Source organism: Nomascus leucogenys, chromosome 6 (assembly GCF_006542625.1).
Source record: "Nomascus leucogenys isolate Asia chromosome 6, Asia_NLE_v1, whole genome shotgun sequence".
Lineage (NCBI taxonomy): Eukaryota > Metazoa > Chordata > Mammalia > Primates > Hylobatidae > Nomascus > Nomascus leucogenys.
Window position 1 is genome coordinate 61,681,295 of NC_044386.1, and position 17,638 is coordinate 61,698,932.

The 17,638-nt window shown below is 39.3% G+C and overlaps 1 protein-coding gene across 1 annotated transcript in view; it reads left to right on the top strand.

Annotated features, from left to right (window-relative positions):
• The window catches only part of LOC100604454 (fibrous sheath-interacting protein 1), a 116,964-nt gene that overhangs the window by 53,874 nt on the left and 45,452 nt on the right, over positions 1-17,638 (top strand). Inside the window, exons 8-9 of the mRNA XM_030815112.1 lie at positions 480-590; positions 11,954-12,112. Coding sequence (XP_030670972.1) covers positions 480-590; positions 11,954-12,112 — 270 coding nt within the window. The remainder of the gene's footprint in view (positions 1-479; positions 591-11,953; positions 12,113-17,638) is intronic.

Genomic DNA, 17,638 nt, shown 5'->3' on the forward strand with positions numbered 1-17,638 from the left:
TAACACAGATAGCAGGTCTACCATAGATTTCTCTTTCCCCTTTTTAATAGTAACTGAATATTTAAATTCCTCATATGATGGTCTTGAAATTTAAAAGCACTTTCATTTAGTGGAGAAGTACCCCAAAGAAAGTGGCGAGAAGATTTCTTCCAAATGTCTCAGCAAGTATGTTTTTGCATTTATATTTTTTATTTATAATAGAGAGGTTTGAAAACTGCTCATATTATTTTTTAATAAAATGTCTGTTGGAATGGTTAACAGGAGGGCCTGCTTATAGGGATAATATCTTTGGATATTAGAGAATGGCCCTATACAAAAATTTTGGTATAAAATAAAATTACCTAGAAAATGTAAAATGCCTAATCTTGCAACTTTTCTCTTTGTGTATCTGTAGTGTAGAAGTCTCAGATTCCATTTTTATTTTCCTGAACTATGAATTTCTTTGACTATATGATATTTTCCATTAATAAATTCTGTAGTTGGCCAAGGAATCAAGAAACCCAGTGGTTATGGTTGACAGAGAGAAGAAAAGGCTGGTTGAGCTTTTGAAGGACTTGGATGAGAAAGATTCCGGGCTCTCCAGTTCTGAGGTACGTAAACTCTGATAGGGAACACTACAATTCTTAATTTAGATTTTAAAAAATCATATTATTGGCCCATTATCACAAATTTACAATAATTTTTCAGATTCTGAGACATTATTCTCTGATTTTAAAAAAACCCTGTTTTACTAACACAGGAACAGATAACAAAATAACGCAAGTTCTCACTTTTAAGTGGGAACTAAATGATGAGAACACATGGCCTCATAGAGGGGAGCGACACACACTGGGGCCTGTTGGAGAGTAGAGGCTGGGAGGAGGGAGAGGATCAGGAAAAATAACTAATGAGTACTAGGCTTAATACCTGGGTGAAAAAATAATCTGTACAACAAACCCCCATGACACAAATTTACCTGTATAGCAGACCTGCACATGTACCTCTTAAAATACAACAGACCTGCACTTGTACCTCTGAACTTAAAATACAAGTTAAAATTTTTTTAAAAAAATCCTGTTTTATACAATTATTTTTATTGAGGTTTTCAAATTTATTCTTGGTCAATTCATTATTGACTTTCAAAGGATTATTTAATGTCATTCTAAGAAGTGTTTACACATTGGTTATCACAGTAACTTCTGCCTGTGATATGATGTGCTTATTACTGATGACATATGAATGTGTTTTTCTGTCTCCTTTTCTTGTTGTCCCTAAACTGGTTTTGTGGTATTTCAGTGTAGTCTTCTTCAGTAATCCTAAAGAATTCCATCCTGTTCCTGCCCAGTTAACTTTGAGCAGCCAGTTCCCTGGAGAGTCCTGGGGTTAACAGGAGGGCCTGCTTATGGTGATAAGTCCGGGTGGAGACAGACTAAACTGAAAGAGGGGAACAGCATGTAATGGGGGTGAGGTGGGGCAAATGCAGGTATTTATAGGGCCCGGGAAGGTCACCTAAAGAGTGCTGTGGCCCAATGTTTGCACTTGTTTACATACTAAACTTGAGGAATATTCTTTGCTTCTGTGAATAAATACACTGTCCTATGTTCCTTGAAGCACTTAGCTCTATTGTATATCTTTTATTCCCCTGCATTTAATAAGGACATGATGGAGTGAATGCTGCTGGCACCCTGCCCATATCCCCTTTCCCTGACACCGGTCTGTGCATCCATGCCCCAGCCCTGTGCTAAGGGTGCACAGCTGTCCCCTTCCCCTGAGAATTTCCCTGAGCCAAACAGCCGAGGATATCACTCCCTCCCTACCCTAGGCCCCTTACCTAAATGTGAGATTAGCTCTGTGGTGCAGTGTGTCCTCCAGAGCTTCCCCAGGGATCAGACTGAAGCTGGTCTTCAGCTGAGACCACATCCTCTCTTGGCCCTGTGCCCTTGCCCTCGGCTGTTTCCCTCATGTCCCTGGTCCCAAAGGCACTCTCCCAGTGAATCACTTGAACAAGAATCCTTGTCTTAGTTTCCACATCTAGGGACACAGAGATTCGGAGCATAGTTTTTTTGCTGTAAGTCCAAAAGCAGTGCACATGCAGTGACCTCTGTGGCCCACAGGGGAGGGTGTGCCCATCCAATGGGAGCTAACACTCGATGTCTGCTGGTGGCGGCGCATGGAAATCCCAGGCCAGGCCTGCCTGGATCCTCCAATTTTTCAAGGGAAGCTAGAAATTCAGATTTTTTGTGAGAAACATTAAACTTGTAAAATGTTCACAACTGCTCCTATTTTAAAAAGTTCTGCTGGGCAAACAAAATATCCTTCCCTTCCGCCAAAAACCAAAAACGTATCTACAGAATATCACAGATAATAATCCTCTAAATAATCCTTCCTGAGATGGTGAGGTCCCAGTGGGGGCTGTGTCTAGGAGCAGGTGAAGGTGTTGCTATTCCTGGGGCTGATGAAGTAGGGGAAAAGGGTGGGTGAGAGAAACTGCTAAATGCCCACATAATTCTGAGATATTTTAGCTTTGCTGATTCATGGTATAGTCATGTGCCACGTAATGATGTTTTGGTCAACATGCATATATGACAGTGGTCCCATAAGATAATAATGGAGCTGAAAAATTCCTGTCACCTAGTGACACTGTAGCTCTATATTTTAGAGTGTGCTCCTTGTACTTATATATAAAAAAGTGAATTGTAAAACAGCTTCAGGCAGGTCCTTAGGAGGAATTTCAGAAGCAGGCATTGTTATCATAGGAGATGACAGCTCCATGCATGTTACTGCCCTTGAAGACCTTCCAGTGGGACAAGATATGGAGTGGAAGACAGTGATATTGATGATCCTGACCCTGTGTAGGCCTAGGCTAATAGGTGCATTTGTGTCTTAGTTTTTCATAAAATCTTAAAAATAAAAAAAGAAAATTTTAAAATAGGGAAAAGTTTACAAAGAGAGAAAATATTTTTGTACAGCTGTATACTGTGTTTGTGTTTTAAGCTAAGTGTTATTATAAGAGAGTGAAAAACAAATTTAAAAGTTTTAAAAGTAAAAAAGTTACAGTAAATTAAAATTCATTTATTATCAAAGAAAAATATTTTAAAATAAATTTAGTGTAGCCTAGGTTTACAGTGTTTATAAAGTCTGCAGTAGCAGCCAGTAATGTCCTAGGCATTCACATTCACTCACCACTCACTCACTGACTCACCAGAGCAGCTTCCAGTCCTGCAAGCTCCACTCATGCTTAAGTGCCCTTTACAGGTATGCCATTAAAAAGATTTTTATACCATATTTTTATTGTACCTTTTCTAAGTTTTAATATGTTTAGATTCACAAATACTTCCTATTGTGTTAACAATCACCTACAACACAGTAACTACAAAACATGCTGTACAGATTTATAGGCTAGGAGCAATAGGCTTTACCATGTGGCCTAGGTGTGTAGTACACTCTACCATCTAGGTTTGTGTAAGTACACCCGATAATTTTTGCACAATGACAGAATTGCCTGATACATTTCTTAGAACACATATCCCTGTCGTTAAGCGACACATAACTGTAATTTGTCTACTTTATTAACAAAAGCTTAGATACCAGTAAGAATTAAGGGATCTGGGTTTCATTCTGGTCTTGTTATTAATTGTGAAATTGGGTAAACTGCTACCCATGGTCTCACTGCATATCAAACTATGGCGATAGATTTTCTTTATACATTCTAGGAATGCTTTCATAATGACTTTTTGTTAATAATACTGCCTTTTGCATATTATTTTGGTTAGTATTTATGTCTCGTCTTTCTAGTTTAAGGTCATCTCTATCATTTTAGTTTTTGATCTTTTACAAGTACTATGTAGCTAGGCTTTTGCTGTTGCTTTTGTGTCTTCATCTTTAATTGTTTCTTCATCCTTTATCTTTTGTTATTATCAATATGAGGATATTTAATTTACTCATATTCATTATGACCACATACTTTTTGAATCTTTTCTTGACATCAAACTTTATATTTTATTTATCATATTTGTTTTTGTTTACCTCCCTATCCTCTTGTGGTTTGGAAACTTAATATCCTATTTCTGATCTGGTACTGTTAACCTTCAGGTTTTAAAAATACATTAAAATGCATATTTTCTTTTCAACTTCAATAATTAGTTTCTAAAATTTCATATTTTAACAAGATTGGATCTTTGGTGTACTTTCATTTCCCTTGTGTTTCGTTTTCTTTCCTCCAGGATATATTGAAATCATCTGGAATTTTAGTTCTAGAATATTACACATTTTAGCCTTTACCTTTAAAAACAGTATGCTTCTTGTATGTTAGGAATCTCTCTAAACAAAATTTAGCCAAAACTTTTAGCCACATCATTAGCTGTGTATTTGGACTCAACGAATTATTTATTTGTATAAATCATTCCTTGAATTATTTTTCTGGAAACTTTCTGAAAAATTTTGCTCCAAGAAATGGTGAAGTGTGGATAATTTTTGAGTGTTTGTGTATTCAAATATTTATTTTTTCCTCCTTTGAATGTTAGCTTAGCAGATAACTAAATTCTACTTGCAAAATCCTTTTTTTCTTGAAGCATGTAGGATATTCTCCTTATTTTGGAGTTCACAGTTTTATCAGATTATATTTGTATGTGTCTTTGAAAACATTTAAGTTCCTGCTTGGTACTTTGTAGGCTCTTTCTTTCTGAAGGTTCAAATCTTCCTTCAGCTCAGAAAATTATCTTCTGTTATTTCTTTCTTTCAATCATCTCTTTTTTCTCCTTTTAGGATACCTATAAATGGGGTATCAGCTGAGAATGTGATCGGCTGCCACTAACAGTGGCTTAAACAGTAAAGAGTTTATTTTTTTCTAGTAACAAGAAATCCAGGAGTGAGCTGCTCATGTCTTTCTGTCCTCCTGTTCTACATTCCTATGTGGATTTTGTCTTTAGGTTTGCAAGATTGCTGCTGCATCTGTAGGCAGTGTGTCCATTTTCCAAGCAGACAGAAAGAGGGAAGGGTAAAGAGCAAAGAGACTCTCCTCTGAGGCTTTGCTTTTTCACTGGGGGTGGAATGGTGTCCCTATGACTTCTACCTGCACCTCACCAGCCAAGCTGTATCGCATAGCCATTTGTTCAGTATGTTGCTGCAAGTGAGAAGGGGGATTCAGGTATATGACTTTCTCTTTTTTTGTAGTAGAGGTAGAAATGGGGATCATGTCAGTCAGTAGACAGTGTCTGCCACAGGTGGCTATAGGACCTCTTGGATCTCTCTTCCAGGTCTTATAACATCTTTCTCATAATCTTAATCTTTTTTGTCATTTTGTACATATGAGCTCATTCTACAGTTTTCTAAGTTGGGTTTCAACCAGTCTATTCTGCTGCTTAGCCACGCAGCTCTCTTTTGAGATTTTTAAAGCCAATTGTTTTTAGGCCCAGCGTGGCGGCTCACGCATGTAATCTCAGCATTTTGGGAGTCCAAGGTGGGAGGATCACTTGGGGCTAGGAGTTTGAGACAACCCTGGCCAATATGGCGAAACCCCATCTCTACTAAAAATACAACAATTAGCCAGGTGTGGTGGTGCACACCTGTAATCCCAGCTACTTGGCAGGCTGAGGCAGGAGAATCGCTTGAACCTGGGAGGTGGAAGTTGCAGTGAGCCAAGATTGTGCCACTGCACTCCCACCTGGGCAACAGAGAGAGACTCTGTCTCAAAAAAAAAATATTTACACTAATATTTACTAAGAGTTCTTTCTGCAAGTCCTCTTACCTGATGTGGGAGGTAAACATACAGAAATTCTAGAGTCAGATGGATGGTGACAAATTTTAGAATAGAAATTCAGAGGAAGAAGCAGTGCAGCAGGAAAAGTTTAGGAAAACTTTGAAGAAGGAACCTATTTACTATATTCTCAAATCATTCCGAACTTCTTGCTGTTCTCAAATTCTCTGTGCTCTTTTAAATCTGTGTTTTCAAATGTGCCCTTTCCTTTATGAAGTGCCCCACAACCTCATCTTTGACAAATAAATGCACAACTTAAAGAAGATGACTAAAATGATAATTATGTTTTAATTCCCCTGAACTCTTGTTCTCTAGTTGTTCTTTTTAGTGGCATGCATAATTTTTTTTTTTTTTTTTTGAGATGGAGTTTCACTCTTGTCGCCCAGGCTGGAGTGCAATGGCAGGATCTTGGCTCACTGCAAGCTCTGCCTCCTGGGTTCAAGTGATTCTCCTGCTTCAGCCTTCCAAGTAGCTGGGATTACAGATGCCTGCCACCACACCTGGCTAATTTCGTGTTTTTAGTAGAGACGGGATTTCACCATGTTGGCCAGGCTGGTCTCGAACTCCTGACCTCAGGTGATCCGCCCACCTCAGCCTCCCAGAGTGCTGGGATTACAGGCGTGAGGCACCATGCCCAGCCGTCATGCATAATTTTATGGATGTAATCTTCTCTTGAATCTCTCTAGGACACGGGGCTGGTACCAGTTGGGCCCATGGCCTGTTAGGAACTGGGCTGCACAGCCGGAGGGGATGAGCAGTGGGCTAGCGAGCATCACCACCTGAGCTGCGCCTCCTGTTACATTAGCCGCAGCATTAGATTCTCATAGAAGCACGAACCCTGTTGTGAGCTCTGCATGGGAGGGATCTAGGTTGTCTGCTCTTTTTGAGAATCTAATGTCTGATGGTCTGAGGTGGAACAGTTTCATCCAGAAACCATCCTTTCTAACCCCATTCCCCCCAGTCCATGGAATAATTGTCTTCCAAGAAACCTGTCCCTGGTGCCAAAAATGTTGGGGACTGCTGCTCTAGGATACTTATTTAGAATTTAAAAAATATTTTCATCTATGTTGGGAACTCACACTTGCAGTGAATGGCACCCGCTAAGCCAGATGTCTCTACTACCACCCTCGCCAGTGAAATGGGTTTGCATCCGATCTCAAGTCACTCACATCTAGTAGTACTGAGTCGGGGAGTCTGGTGGTGGACCCTTAGTTACCTGCCTGAACCCTAGCTATAAAGGATGCTGGTGAAGAGCATTTTCTGTTCTGTCTTGGGAAGGTAAGATTCCTAAAAGCTAGAAGTTCCCCACACATAGCAAGGGTGTATAGAGGCGCTAGACAGATAGAAAAACATGATGCCATTTACTACCTTTTACATATATCTTATTTCTGTAATGGCATAGTGCATAAAACATTTACATTTCTGGTGAATTTCATCTGACATGCTCTTTTAACTTCAGTGTCATTTGAAAATAATCCCATTCAGACAGAATTTAAAATTTATTAGCCACTATTTCATCATCGATTTCATAGTTTTACTTTTTTGTGATTCTTTATTGTTTATCATTTAGGCTATATGGTATTGACATCACTTTTATTTAGGAAAAATTACCAGAGTTTGTGAGTAATTAGGTAATATATTTTAAAAATTATGCATAACTTTCTTTTTTTTTTAAAGCTGTCCATGTTTATCTTCAAGGGAGAGCAATAGAATTTAAATCAGAACCTGGAATTCTGTCAGTTTATTAGAGTTGTGTGCCTTTAGCTAACTGAACCTCACTGAGGCTCAATTTCTTTATACCAACTTACAAGTGTATTTAAAAACACTTATGACTATATCATAATCCTTATATTGATATACTACAATCTACCCACTTTTCCCCTATTTTTAGACGTTTTATTATAAATAGTGTAGCAATAAATTTTTTACCAGTCAGTGTTCTGGGTTGCAAGTAACAAAGATGGACTTTGGCTAAAGCAACAGAAAATGAATTTATTGGGAGTCTTGAGTAGTCCATAGACTCAGTGGGAAGTTTGGGGAACCAGGTTTGTACACTGGGCAGATGTCCAGGCAGCCATAAACATGGCTTTAGGAACAGCCTGGTTAGGGGCTGGGTGCCCCTGGCTCCACAGCCACCAGACATTTGCTTTCCATGAGATGCTCATTGCTGCCACCATCACTGTCCCTATTAATATTTCCCTGCACCTTTGCTTCTGTCCCTCAAGGTTCAGGGTGTTTGCTTTCGATTAGCTGAATCTAGGTCATTTGTTTGTCTTCCTGATATCAGAGGGTGGGGAGGAATGTCTTGTCGTGATCCTCCCCTGCCAAGACTCACACACTGTTTGGTTTCACTGAAATGGACTGTGAATGCCAGGGTCAAGAGGATAAAAATATAAGAGTCTTTGTGCCTCTGATTATCACCTAGGGCTTAATTCCTGGTATTAACATCATGAAATCAAAATGTATGAAATAAGTTTCTTTGCCCTCTACTTGACACGTTATTCCAAATATTCTTCATGATTCTTCTGTCCTCTTTTTGCACTAATGCTTCCCTTTACGAACTTATCCATTCTCATAGCCCCCAGGGTTTGAACCACTGTAGATATGTGGGTAAGTCAAGTGTATTTATTTAATCCCAAGTCTCTATCTTGAATTTCACGTAAACATATTTAACTGCCTAACATAATCTGTGGATATCCTAGGGGGATGTCTGCCAGTTTCAAAAGGTCCCAAACAATTCATTATCTTTCTCTCCAAACCTACTTCTTCTATAGAATCCCTAGTTTAGATAATGTGACCACCATAACCTACTTCACAAAATCAGGAACTTGTTCTTTTTTTTTTTTCTGGTAAGGCCACAACAAAGTTTATTATTTTTTAAGTCATTTATTTTAAATCAATAAATACTTTTATTTTAGGTTCAGGGGTACACATGCAGGTTTATTCTGTAGATAAATTGGATGTCACAGGGCTTTGGTGTACAGATTATTTCATCATCCTGGTAATAAGAATAGTACCCAATAGGTAGTTTTTCGATCCTCTCCCTCCTACCACCCTCTGCCCTCAAGTAGGCCCCAGTATCTGTTGTTCCCTTCTTTGTGTCCATGTGTACTCAATGTTTAGCTCCCACTTATAAGTGAGAACATGTAGTATTTGGGTTTTCATTCCTGTGTCATTTTGTTTAGGATTATGGCCTTCAGTTGCATCCATGTTGCTGCAAAGGATGTGATCTCGTTCTTTTTTATGGCTGCATAGTATTCCATGGTGTGTATGTCCCAAATTTCCTTTATCCAGTCTGTTGAAAGGCATTTAGACTGACTTTTGTGAATAGTGCTGTGATGAACATACGCATGCATGTGTCTTTTTTTTTTTTTCCTTGAGACAGGGTCTTACTCTGTCACCCAGGTTGGAGTGCAGTGATGTCATCATGGCTCACTGCAGCTTCGACCTCCCAGGCTCAAGTGATCCTCCCACCTCAGCCTCATTAGTATCTGGGACTACAGGTGCATATCACCACATCTGGCTAATTTTTAAAATTTTTTTGTAAGGATGAGGTTTTGTCATGTTGCTCAGGCTGATATTGAACTCCTGGGCTCAAGCCATACACCTGCCTTGGCCTCCTGAAGTGCTAGAATTATAGGCATGAGCCACTGCACCTGGCCTGTATGCGTGTGTCTTTATGGTAGAATGATTATATTCCTTTGGGTGTATACCCATTAATGAGATTGCTGGGTTGAATGGTACTTGTGTTTTAAGTTCCTTGAGAAATTGCCACACTGCTTTCCACAATGGCTGAACTAATTTACATTCCTACCAGCAGTGTATAGGTATTTTTCTCTGCAGCTTTGCCAGTATCCGTGGTTTTTTGACTTTTTAATAATGGCCTTTCTGACTGGTGTGAGATGGTATCTCATTGTGGTTTTGGTTTGCATTTTTCAAATGATTAGTGATGTTGAGCGTTTTTTTCATATGCTTGTTGGCTATGTGTATGTCTTCTTTAGAAAATTGTCTGTTTGTGTCTTTTGCCTACTTTTTAATGGGGTTATTTGTTCTTTGCTTATTAATTTCTTTAAGTTCCTTATAGATTCTGGATATTAGACCTTTGTTGAATGCATGGTTTACAAATATTTTCTCCCATTCTGTAATGTGTTTACCCTATTGATAGTTTCTTTTGCTGTGCAGAAGCTCTTTAATTAGGTCCCATTTGTCAATTTTTGTTTTTGTTGCAATTGCTTTTGGCATCTCCATTTTGAAATCCTTGACAGGGATTATGTCCACAATGGTATTTCCTAGGTTATCTTCCAAGGGTTTTATAGATTTAGGTTTTACTTGATTTTTGTATATGGTGTAAGGAAGAATTCTGGTTTCAATCTTCTGCATATGGCTAGCCAGTTATGCCAGCACCATTTATTGAACAGGAGTCCTTTTCCCCATTGTTTGTTTTTGTCAACTTTGTTGAAGATCAGATGGTTGTAGGTGTGTGGCTTTATTTCTGGGCTTTCTCTTCTGTTCCATTGGTCTATGTGTCTGTTTTTGTGCTAGTACCATGATGTTTTGGTGACTGTAGCCTTGTAATATAGGTTGAAGTCAGGTAGCGTGATGCCTCCAGCTTTGTTCTTTTTGCTTAGGATTGCCTTGACTATCCAGGCTGTTTTTTGGTTTCATATGAATTTTTAAATAGTTTTTTCTAATTTTGTTAAAAATGTCATTGGTAGTTTGATAGGAATAGCACTGAATCTGTAAATTGCTTTGGGCAGTATGGCCATTTTAGCAATATTGATTCTTCCTATCCATGAGCATGGAATGTTTTTCTATTTGTTTGTGTCATCTCTGGTTTCTTTGAACAGTGCTTTTTAATTCTCATTGTAAAGGTCTTTCACCTCCCTGGTTAGCTGTATTCCTAGATATTTTGTTCTTTTTATGGCTATTGTGAATGGAATTGCATTCTTGATTTGGCTCTCAGCTTGGGTGTTGCTGGTATATAGAAATGTTATTGATTTTTGTACATTGATTTTGTATCCTGAAACTTTGTTGAAGTTGTTTGTCAAATATAGGAGCTTTTGATCAGAGACCATGGGGTTTTTAGGTATAGAATCATGTCATCTGCAAACAGAGATAGTTGAACTTCTTCTCTTCCTATTTGAATGCCTTTTATCTTTTTCTCTTTCTTGATTACTCTGATTAGGACTTCCAGTACTATGTTGAATAGGAGTGGTGAGAGTGGGCATCCTTGTCTTGAGGAACTTATTCTTTATCCTTGATCTTTATGTCTCCTTTTACTCTTCCACAAAATTATCTCCAGGTTCTGTAAATTCTACTTCCTATGTATCTCTGGATTCTGTTCTGTATTCCCAGAAAACATTCCTTAGTTCAGCCATTCAGCACTTTTGTTCTAGATTATAGCTATTGCTTCTTAACTGGTCTTTCTGCCTCCACTCTTGCTCTCAGTAGTTCCAGTTTTAAAATACAGACCTGATCATGGTTTTTCTTTGATTAAGGTCCTGTTTTCTCCAGCCTCTTCCTGCTCACAGAGGTTAGTTGATCCTTTCTGGTTCCCATGGTGCCCAGGGCTTACCAGCACTCTTCACACCTTGTTAAAATTGTTGTTGCCAAGAAATTGAGAACTCCTCGAGGGCAGAACCTTGTGATATTCATATTGAATCACCAGTGCCTAGCATAATACATATGTTCAGTAGGCATTATTTTTGAATGAATGTAATGAATGGGTTTTATGAGATAATGTGGAACAAACATTAGTTGAATGAAAGATGATCAAGTAAGTTTGTGAAACCCAAGCAACTGATTTTATAGATGCTATGTTACTTTTAAGGGACAGAGCTTGAAAATACCATGTCCCATTACAGGGTAAACCTGATTTCTTCCTACTTAACATGTCACAAAACATTTTTTTGAATGTAGATAAATGAGAATGTCATGAGAACCAGACTGTGAAACTAAGAGATTTGTTCCACAGGGGAGCCCCCCCTCAAAATATTAGAAGATACTTTATACAGGCTGGCAGATAACAAAACCAGGAACTATTTCATATTATTCTTTTACTAACCCAATGTTAATTCTGTTTGCGTGTGTGTGTGTGTGTGTGTGTGTGTGTGTGTGTGTGTGTGTGTGAAGTCCTGGGCACTGTTATAGCCACTTGAAAGGTATATTTTGGCAAAAATATAGCCTGAGAATGACCTCGTGACCCTTGTTTCCTCTTAGGGTGATCAGTCTGGCTGGGTGGTCCCAGTAAAAGGATATGCACTCGCAGTCACCCAGCATCAGCAACTTGCTGAAATTGATATAAAACTCCAAGAACTCTCTGCAGCCTCCCCAACAATTTCCAGTTTTTTTCCAAGACTTGAAAATCGGAATAATCAGGTATTTGAAGAACCCGTAGACTGTTCAAGTTAATGTGTGCTAAAGCTGTTCACATAATTTTACAATCTGGTTGTTAACCAGTTGCTTTTTCCAGTGATCATAGTTTCATAACAGTGTGTATATTCCTTTGGTTACTTCCACTTTCTACTCACTTTTCTTTCATTTGGTAATTTTCTGGGATGGCGTCACTGAGGAAATATTTATTTTAATATTATTATATCTCTATGATTTAAGCTAAATCTTGATCATGATCAAGAGAGAAGGGAGAGAAGAAAGCGGATATGGCACTCATGAGTCCTTTGAGAGCCTTATTTTTCTTTATTCCTGTGGCACTAGGTATTAGCAGTGGCAGCCATTGTCCCTTACTCCGCCACATTCTTTTAACTCCTTTAACATCAAGCAGTGAAGCACATTATGTTGACTTCTCTCCTATGAGAGTTTTGAAATGAATGTGTTTCTTCTCTCAGTAGTTCCCTCAAATATTCTTTTACAAAGCAGGTGCGATGGCTCACGCCTATAATCCCAGCACTTTGGGAGGCCAAGGTGGGTGGATCACCTGAGGTCAGGAGTTCAAGACCAGCCTGGCCAACATGCAACATGATGAAACCCTGTCTCTACTAAAAATACAAAAATTAGCTGGGCGTGGTGGTGCGTGTTTGTAATCCCAGCTACTCGAGTGGCTGAGACAGGAGAATCGCTTGAACCCAGGAGGTGGAGGTTGCAGTGAGCTGAGATAGTGCCACTGCACTCCAGCTTAGACAACACAATGAGATTCTCTGTTAAAAAAAAAATCTGGTAGAAGGTGTGGTGCATCAGAAAAGTAAATTTCTCCCTCACCTCTGTATTTTAGTACTTCATGGAATCTGGTTTGGTTTGGGTGGTAGACTGAGGAGAAAATGTATGATTGCAGAAGAGATTAATAACCCTTTAGCAGCTTTGTAAAACTTTTCACCAGATCATTTTCTCTACAATTGTAGATGGCCGTGATCTTCATGGACCATCCAAAGATTTAAATATCAGTAGCCTATAGGTAATCCTTCTGATTTATAGTAAGCACTTTCTCTAAGCTGTCAGTTGAAGGTTGGGGATCTAGCTTCATGCCAGTTGAAGCAACCTCAGGGGAAAGGAGCAGTATGAAGGTGTCCCAAGGAAATAGTTTTGTGACTGGTTGCATTTCTAACGAACAGGAACGGCTGCTTCTGACCCTTTAAACAGCAGTAGTGGTGCTGTTGTTCCCACTATCGATTTGAAATTCTGCAGTGGGATTAAAATTCTTGGAAAACAGAGATAATTGGAATCTTCGTCCTCACTCAAATGTGTCCCAGGACTTTGTATTTTATTTTATTTTATTTATTTTATTTTTTATGGTGGAGTCTTGCTCTGTCACCAGGCTGGAGTTCAGTGGCGTGATCTCGGCTCACTGCAAAGTCCGCCTCCTGGATTCAAGTGATTCTCCTGCCTCAGCCCTGAGTAGCTGGGACTATAGGCGCCCGCCACCACGCCCAGCTAATTTTTGTATTTTTGGTAGAGATGGGGTTTCACCATGTTGGTCAGGATGGTTTCTATCTCCTGACCTCGTGATCTGCCTGCCTTTGCCTCCCAAAGTGCTGGGATTACAGGCGTGAGCCACCGCATCCGGCCATATCCCAGGACTTTGACATGAGTTAGGCTAGTTTATTTATGTTACTGAATTCTATTTTTCAAAAAGGAGGAATTATAGATGGGATAATAAAATGTTTCAGAGATACTCTTTGTTCTTTTCATGTTTCAGTTGATTTTTGTCGTTGTTGTTAGATTTCAAGGGTAGCTGAAATCTCAGAGCTGAACTGTGGTCTTAAATATAGAAAATGTTTCACGGCTGTCAAATGAAGTGAAGTCTGTGAAGTCCGAGGCACTGATACCGCCGTCCAAAAGGTGTATTTTTGGCAAAAATATAGCATGGGAATGACCTGGTGACCCTTGTTTCCTCCTCTTCTTGAAAGAGATAGAGAATTCAGAGATTTGTTTGGCCATTAGAACTTCAAGTAAAAAGCATGAACATGGTCCCATTTTCTCATCATCAACAAAATCACATTTTCAGAGTTCACATTTATGATTCAGATAAGACATTTTAAAAATAATGAAAGGGAAAACCGGTACATTACATTTTTGTTACATACTGAGATTATTATGTGTTTTTATGTGAAACAACATATATTTGGAAACAACATATATTTGAAAGAACAGGGAAAACAACATTTTGGGACTCCCATTGGATGTAGAAACAAAAATGTAATGTAGTTGTTAAAAAGAAATAATTTATGCTTCTTGCATGCAAAAAAAGAATATCTTTTGAGCTTTTGTTCAATTTCCCTTTGGCATTTCTTCATTTCTAACTAAAACCAGCATTGCACATTGAATTTTCAAAGCAGAAATGCTAACATGGCAAAGTGTTTTAGGGATATTATTTTTGGATTGGATTACGTTTTGTATAAATACACTGTATCTTGAATAAACCCTGTGTATCTATGTAGTTGATGAATGAGTTCCAATCAGTTGTTAATCCACAAATATTCATAGTTCATATTCACTTTAACTCTTCTGCAAACCATTAACTCATCAGTAATTTTTCTTCGTCCTCAAGAAAGAATTTCTTTTAAGTGGAATATAAATTTCTGTTTTTGAACAATTGATTCAACACATATTGAGTGCTGCTGGATGTAAGGAATTGTAGAGAACTTAAAGATTAATCAGGCAAATAAAATACTTTGGAATCAAAAAGTCTCACTTCAGGCTGGGCATGGTGGCTCACGCCTGTAATCTCCGCACTTTGGGAAGCCAAGGCGGACAGATCATGAGGTCAGGAGATCGAGACCTTCCTGGCTAACATAGTGAAACCCCATCTCTACTAAAAATATGAAAAAACTAGCCGGGCGTGGTGGTGGGTGCCTGTAGTCCCAGCTACTCGGGAGGCTGAGGCAGGAGAATGGCATGAACCTGGGAGGCGGAGCTTGCAGTGAGCTGAGATCGCGCCACTGCACTCCAGCCTGGGGGACAGAGTGAGACTCTGTCTCAAAAAAAAAAAAAAAAAAAAAAAAAAAAGCCTCACTTCAAATTTGGCTCTAGCATTTACTAGTTCTGTGGACTTGGGCACTAATTAGAAGCTTTCTAAACCTCATTTTCCTTATTTATAAAATAATGGTAATATTCTTTAGGGTTCTTGTAAAGAGTAGCTGAGTTAATACTTCCCTATGGGAGGTATTGAGTATACATAGAAAACTGTGGACAAGACAGCACAGGCAAGTGCTATAGAAAGCTTTTTTTTTCTTCAAGAGACAAGGTCTCGCTCTGTCACCCAGGCTGGAGTACAGTGGTGCAATCATGGCTTGCTGCAGCCTTTACCTCCTGGGCCCAAGTGATCCTCCAACCTCACCGTCCCCAGCAGCTGGGACTACAGGTGCACGCTGTCACACCAGCTATTTTTTTTTTTATTTTTTGTAGAGATGTGGTCTCACTGTGTTCCCTAGGCTGGTCTTGAACTCCTGGCCTCAAGAGATCTACCTGCCTCAACCTCCCAAAGTGCTGGGATTACAGGCATGAGCCACCATGCCCAGGCTCTTAGAAGGCTGTAAGTAAAGTGCTGTGGTGGTTCAGAGGAGAGAGAGAGAGAGTACATCCAAGGAATATTCAGAAAGTCTATTTCCATAAGTGAGAGGCTGGAGGAGGAAGAGGAACTAGGGAAGGAGGCAGATGGGTCAGAGACACAGAAGAAGACCACCATTATGTATCACGAGGCTGAAAACTGGTGGCCTACAGCAGTGATCCCCAACCATTTTGGCATCAGGGACTGGTTTCGTGGAAGACAATTCTTCCACGGGCCCAGGAAGGGGGATGGTTTTGGGGTGATTCAAACATGTTACATTTATTGTGTACTTTATTTCTATTATTATTACATTGTAATATATAACAAAATAATTATACAACTCAGCTTAATGTAGACTCAGTGGGAGCTCTGAGCTTGTTTTCCTGCAACTAGACGGTTCCATCCAGGGGTGATGGGAGACAATGACAGATCACCAGGTATTAGATTCTCATAAGGAATGTGCAACCTAGATCCCTTGCACGTGCAGTTCATGGTAGGGTTCACACTACTGTGAGAATCTAATGCTGCTGCTGATCTAACAGGAGGCAGAGCTCAGGCGGTAATGTGAGTGATGGGGAGCGGCTGCAAATACAGTTGACGCTTCACTTGTGCCTGCTGCTCACCTCCTGCTGTGGGCCCTAGTTCCTAACAAGCCACCTACCAGAACCGTCCATGGCTTGGGGGTCAGGAACCTGTGACCTATAGGACAAATTAAGCTCCCAGATGGGTCTCCTTTTGCTTACAAAGGGTTTAAAGATTTTATTTTACCCAACATTTAAAAATTAGGTAAATTCCTATAAAAATCCAAATTTCTAGTTCTCTCTTGAAAAATTCAAATTAGAAAATATGTCAGCATTAGACCTAACTTCTTGCTTGGCAATTACCGTATTGAGCTGAATAGCAACTGCTCTTTCTATGGGTCACAGATTCTCCAGTTTGCTGCAGTATCCACCACTCTATATTGTATGGCAGGCCCTAAGGCCCACTTCATGCATTTATGTTACTTGTCCAGCCTTTGCAGAGATCATCAATACATTTTTGAATGCCTGCTTATTTCATAGGAGACACTGTAGTGGCTGATGTAGTGTCCAGACTAGTATGAAGCTTGATCTCTGACCTCAAGGTAGCTTGTAGGATACCAGAGGATATGATATAAACATAGAACAAGTTGTGGAGTGACTGTGCAATGAAACAAGAACCACCACCAGATGGGCGCTGATCGGATGAAAAGTACGGAAAGTGTATGCTGCGGGAGCACAGAGAAAGGAAAGGTTATTTGATGAAGGCATGATATTTTTAAAATTCCTTTGAATATTTATCCTTGTTGGTCAAGAAAACAGTTTTCTGAACAAGTTGAAACATAGACTTTGTGACTTATCCGTGTATGGTAACTATAAGGTAGTAAGTTGGTATGCATATAGATTTAAGATGATAAATGTGGTTGAGTCAATGTGGTTGAGTCAGAATAGCTTGAGGAACTCTAGGAATGTGGCTCAGAGATGAAGGAGGTGTTGGTCTTTGTGAAAAGGGCAGATAAGAAGTCTTCTTTTCCTTATGGGCTCGCTGATTGTGCTGTTCTCATATAGATGCCCTGGCCCAGCGCTCAACTTTATGGCAATGTTTTAAAAGCAGCATTTGGCATTTACGTATCTGATTTCCTTAGCATAAATCAAAGCTTGTGGTCACAGTCAAAAGAAAGAATGGCATATTACTGCTCTTTCTGTAATGTGAATAATATGTGGTTGCAGTTTTTACATCTGCTTTTTATTTTCATTTTGTCTTAGCAAGAGAACTAATTGGAGCAATTTTTTCTTAAGATCTGTGGTTTAACTGTGCATACTTTTCTGTATCCATCTCCCAATCCTCAACAAATCAGTTCGTTCTTTCCACGTATTGTAAATCCC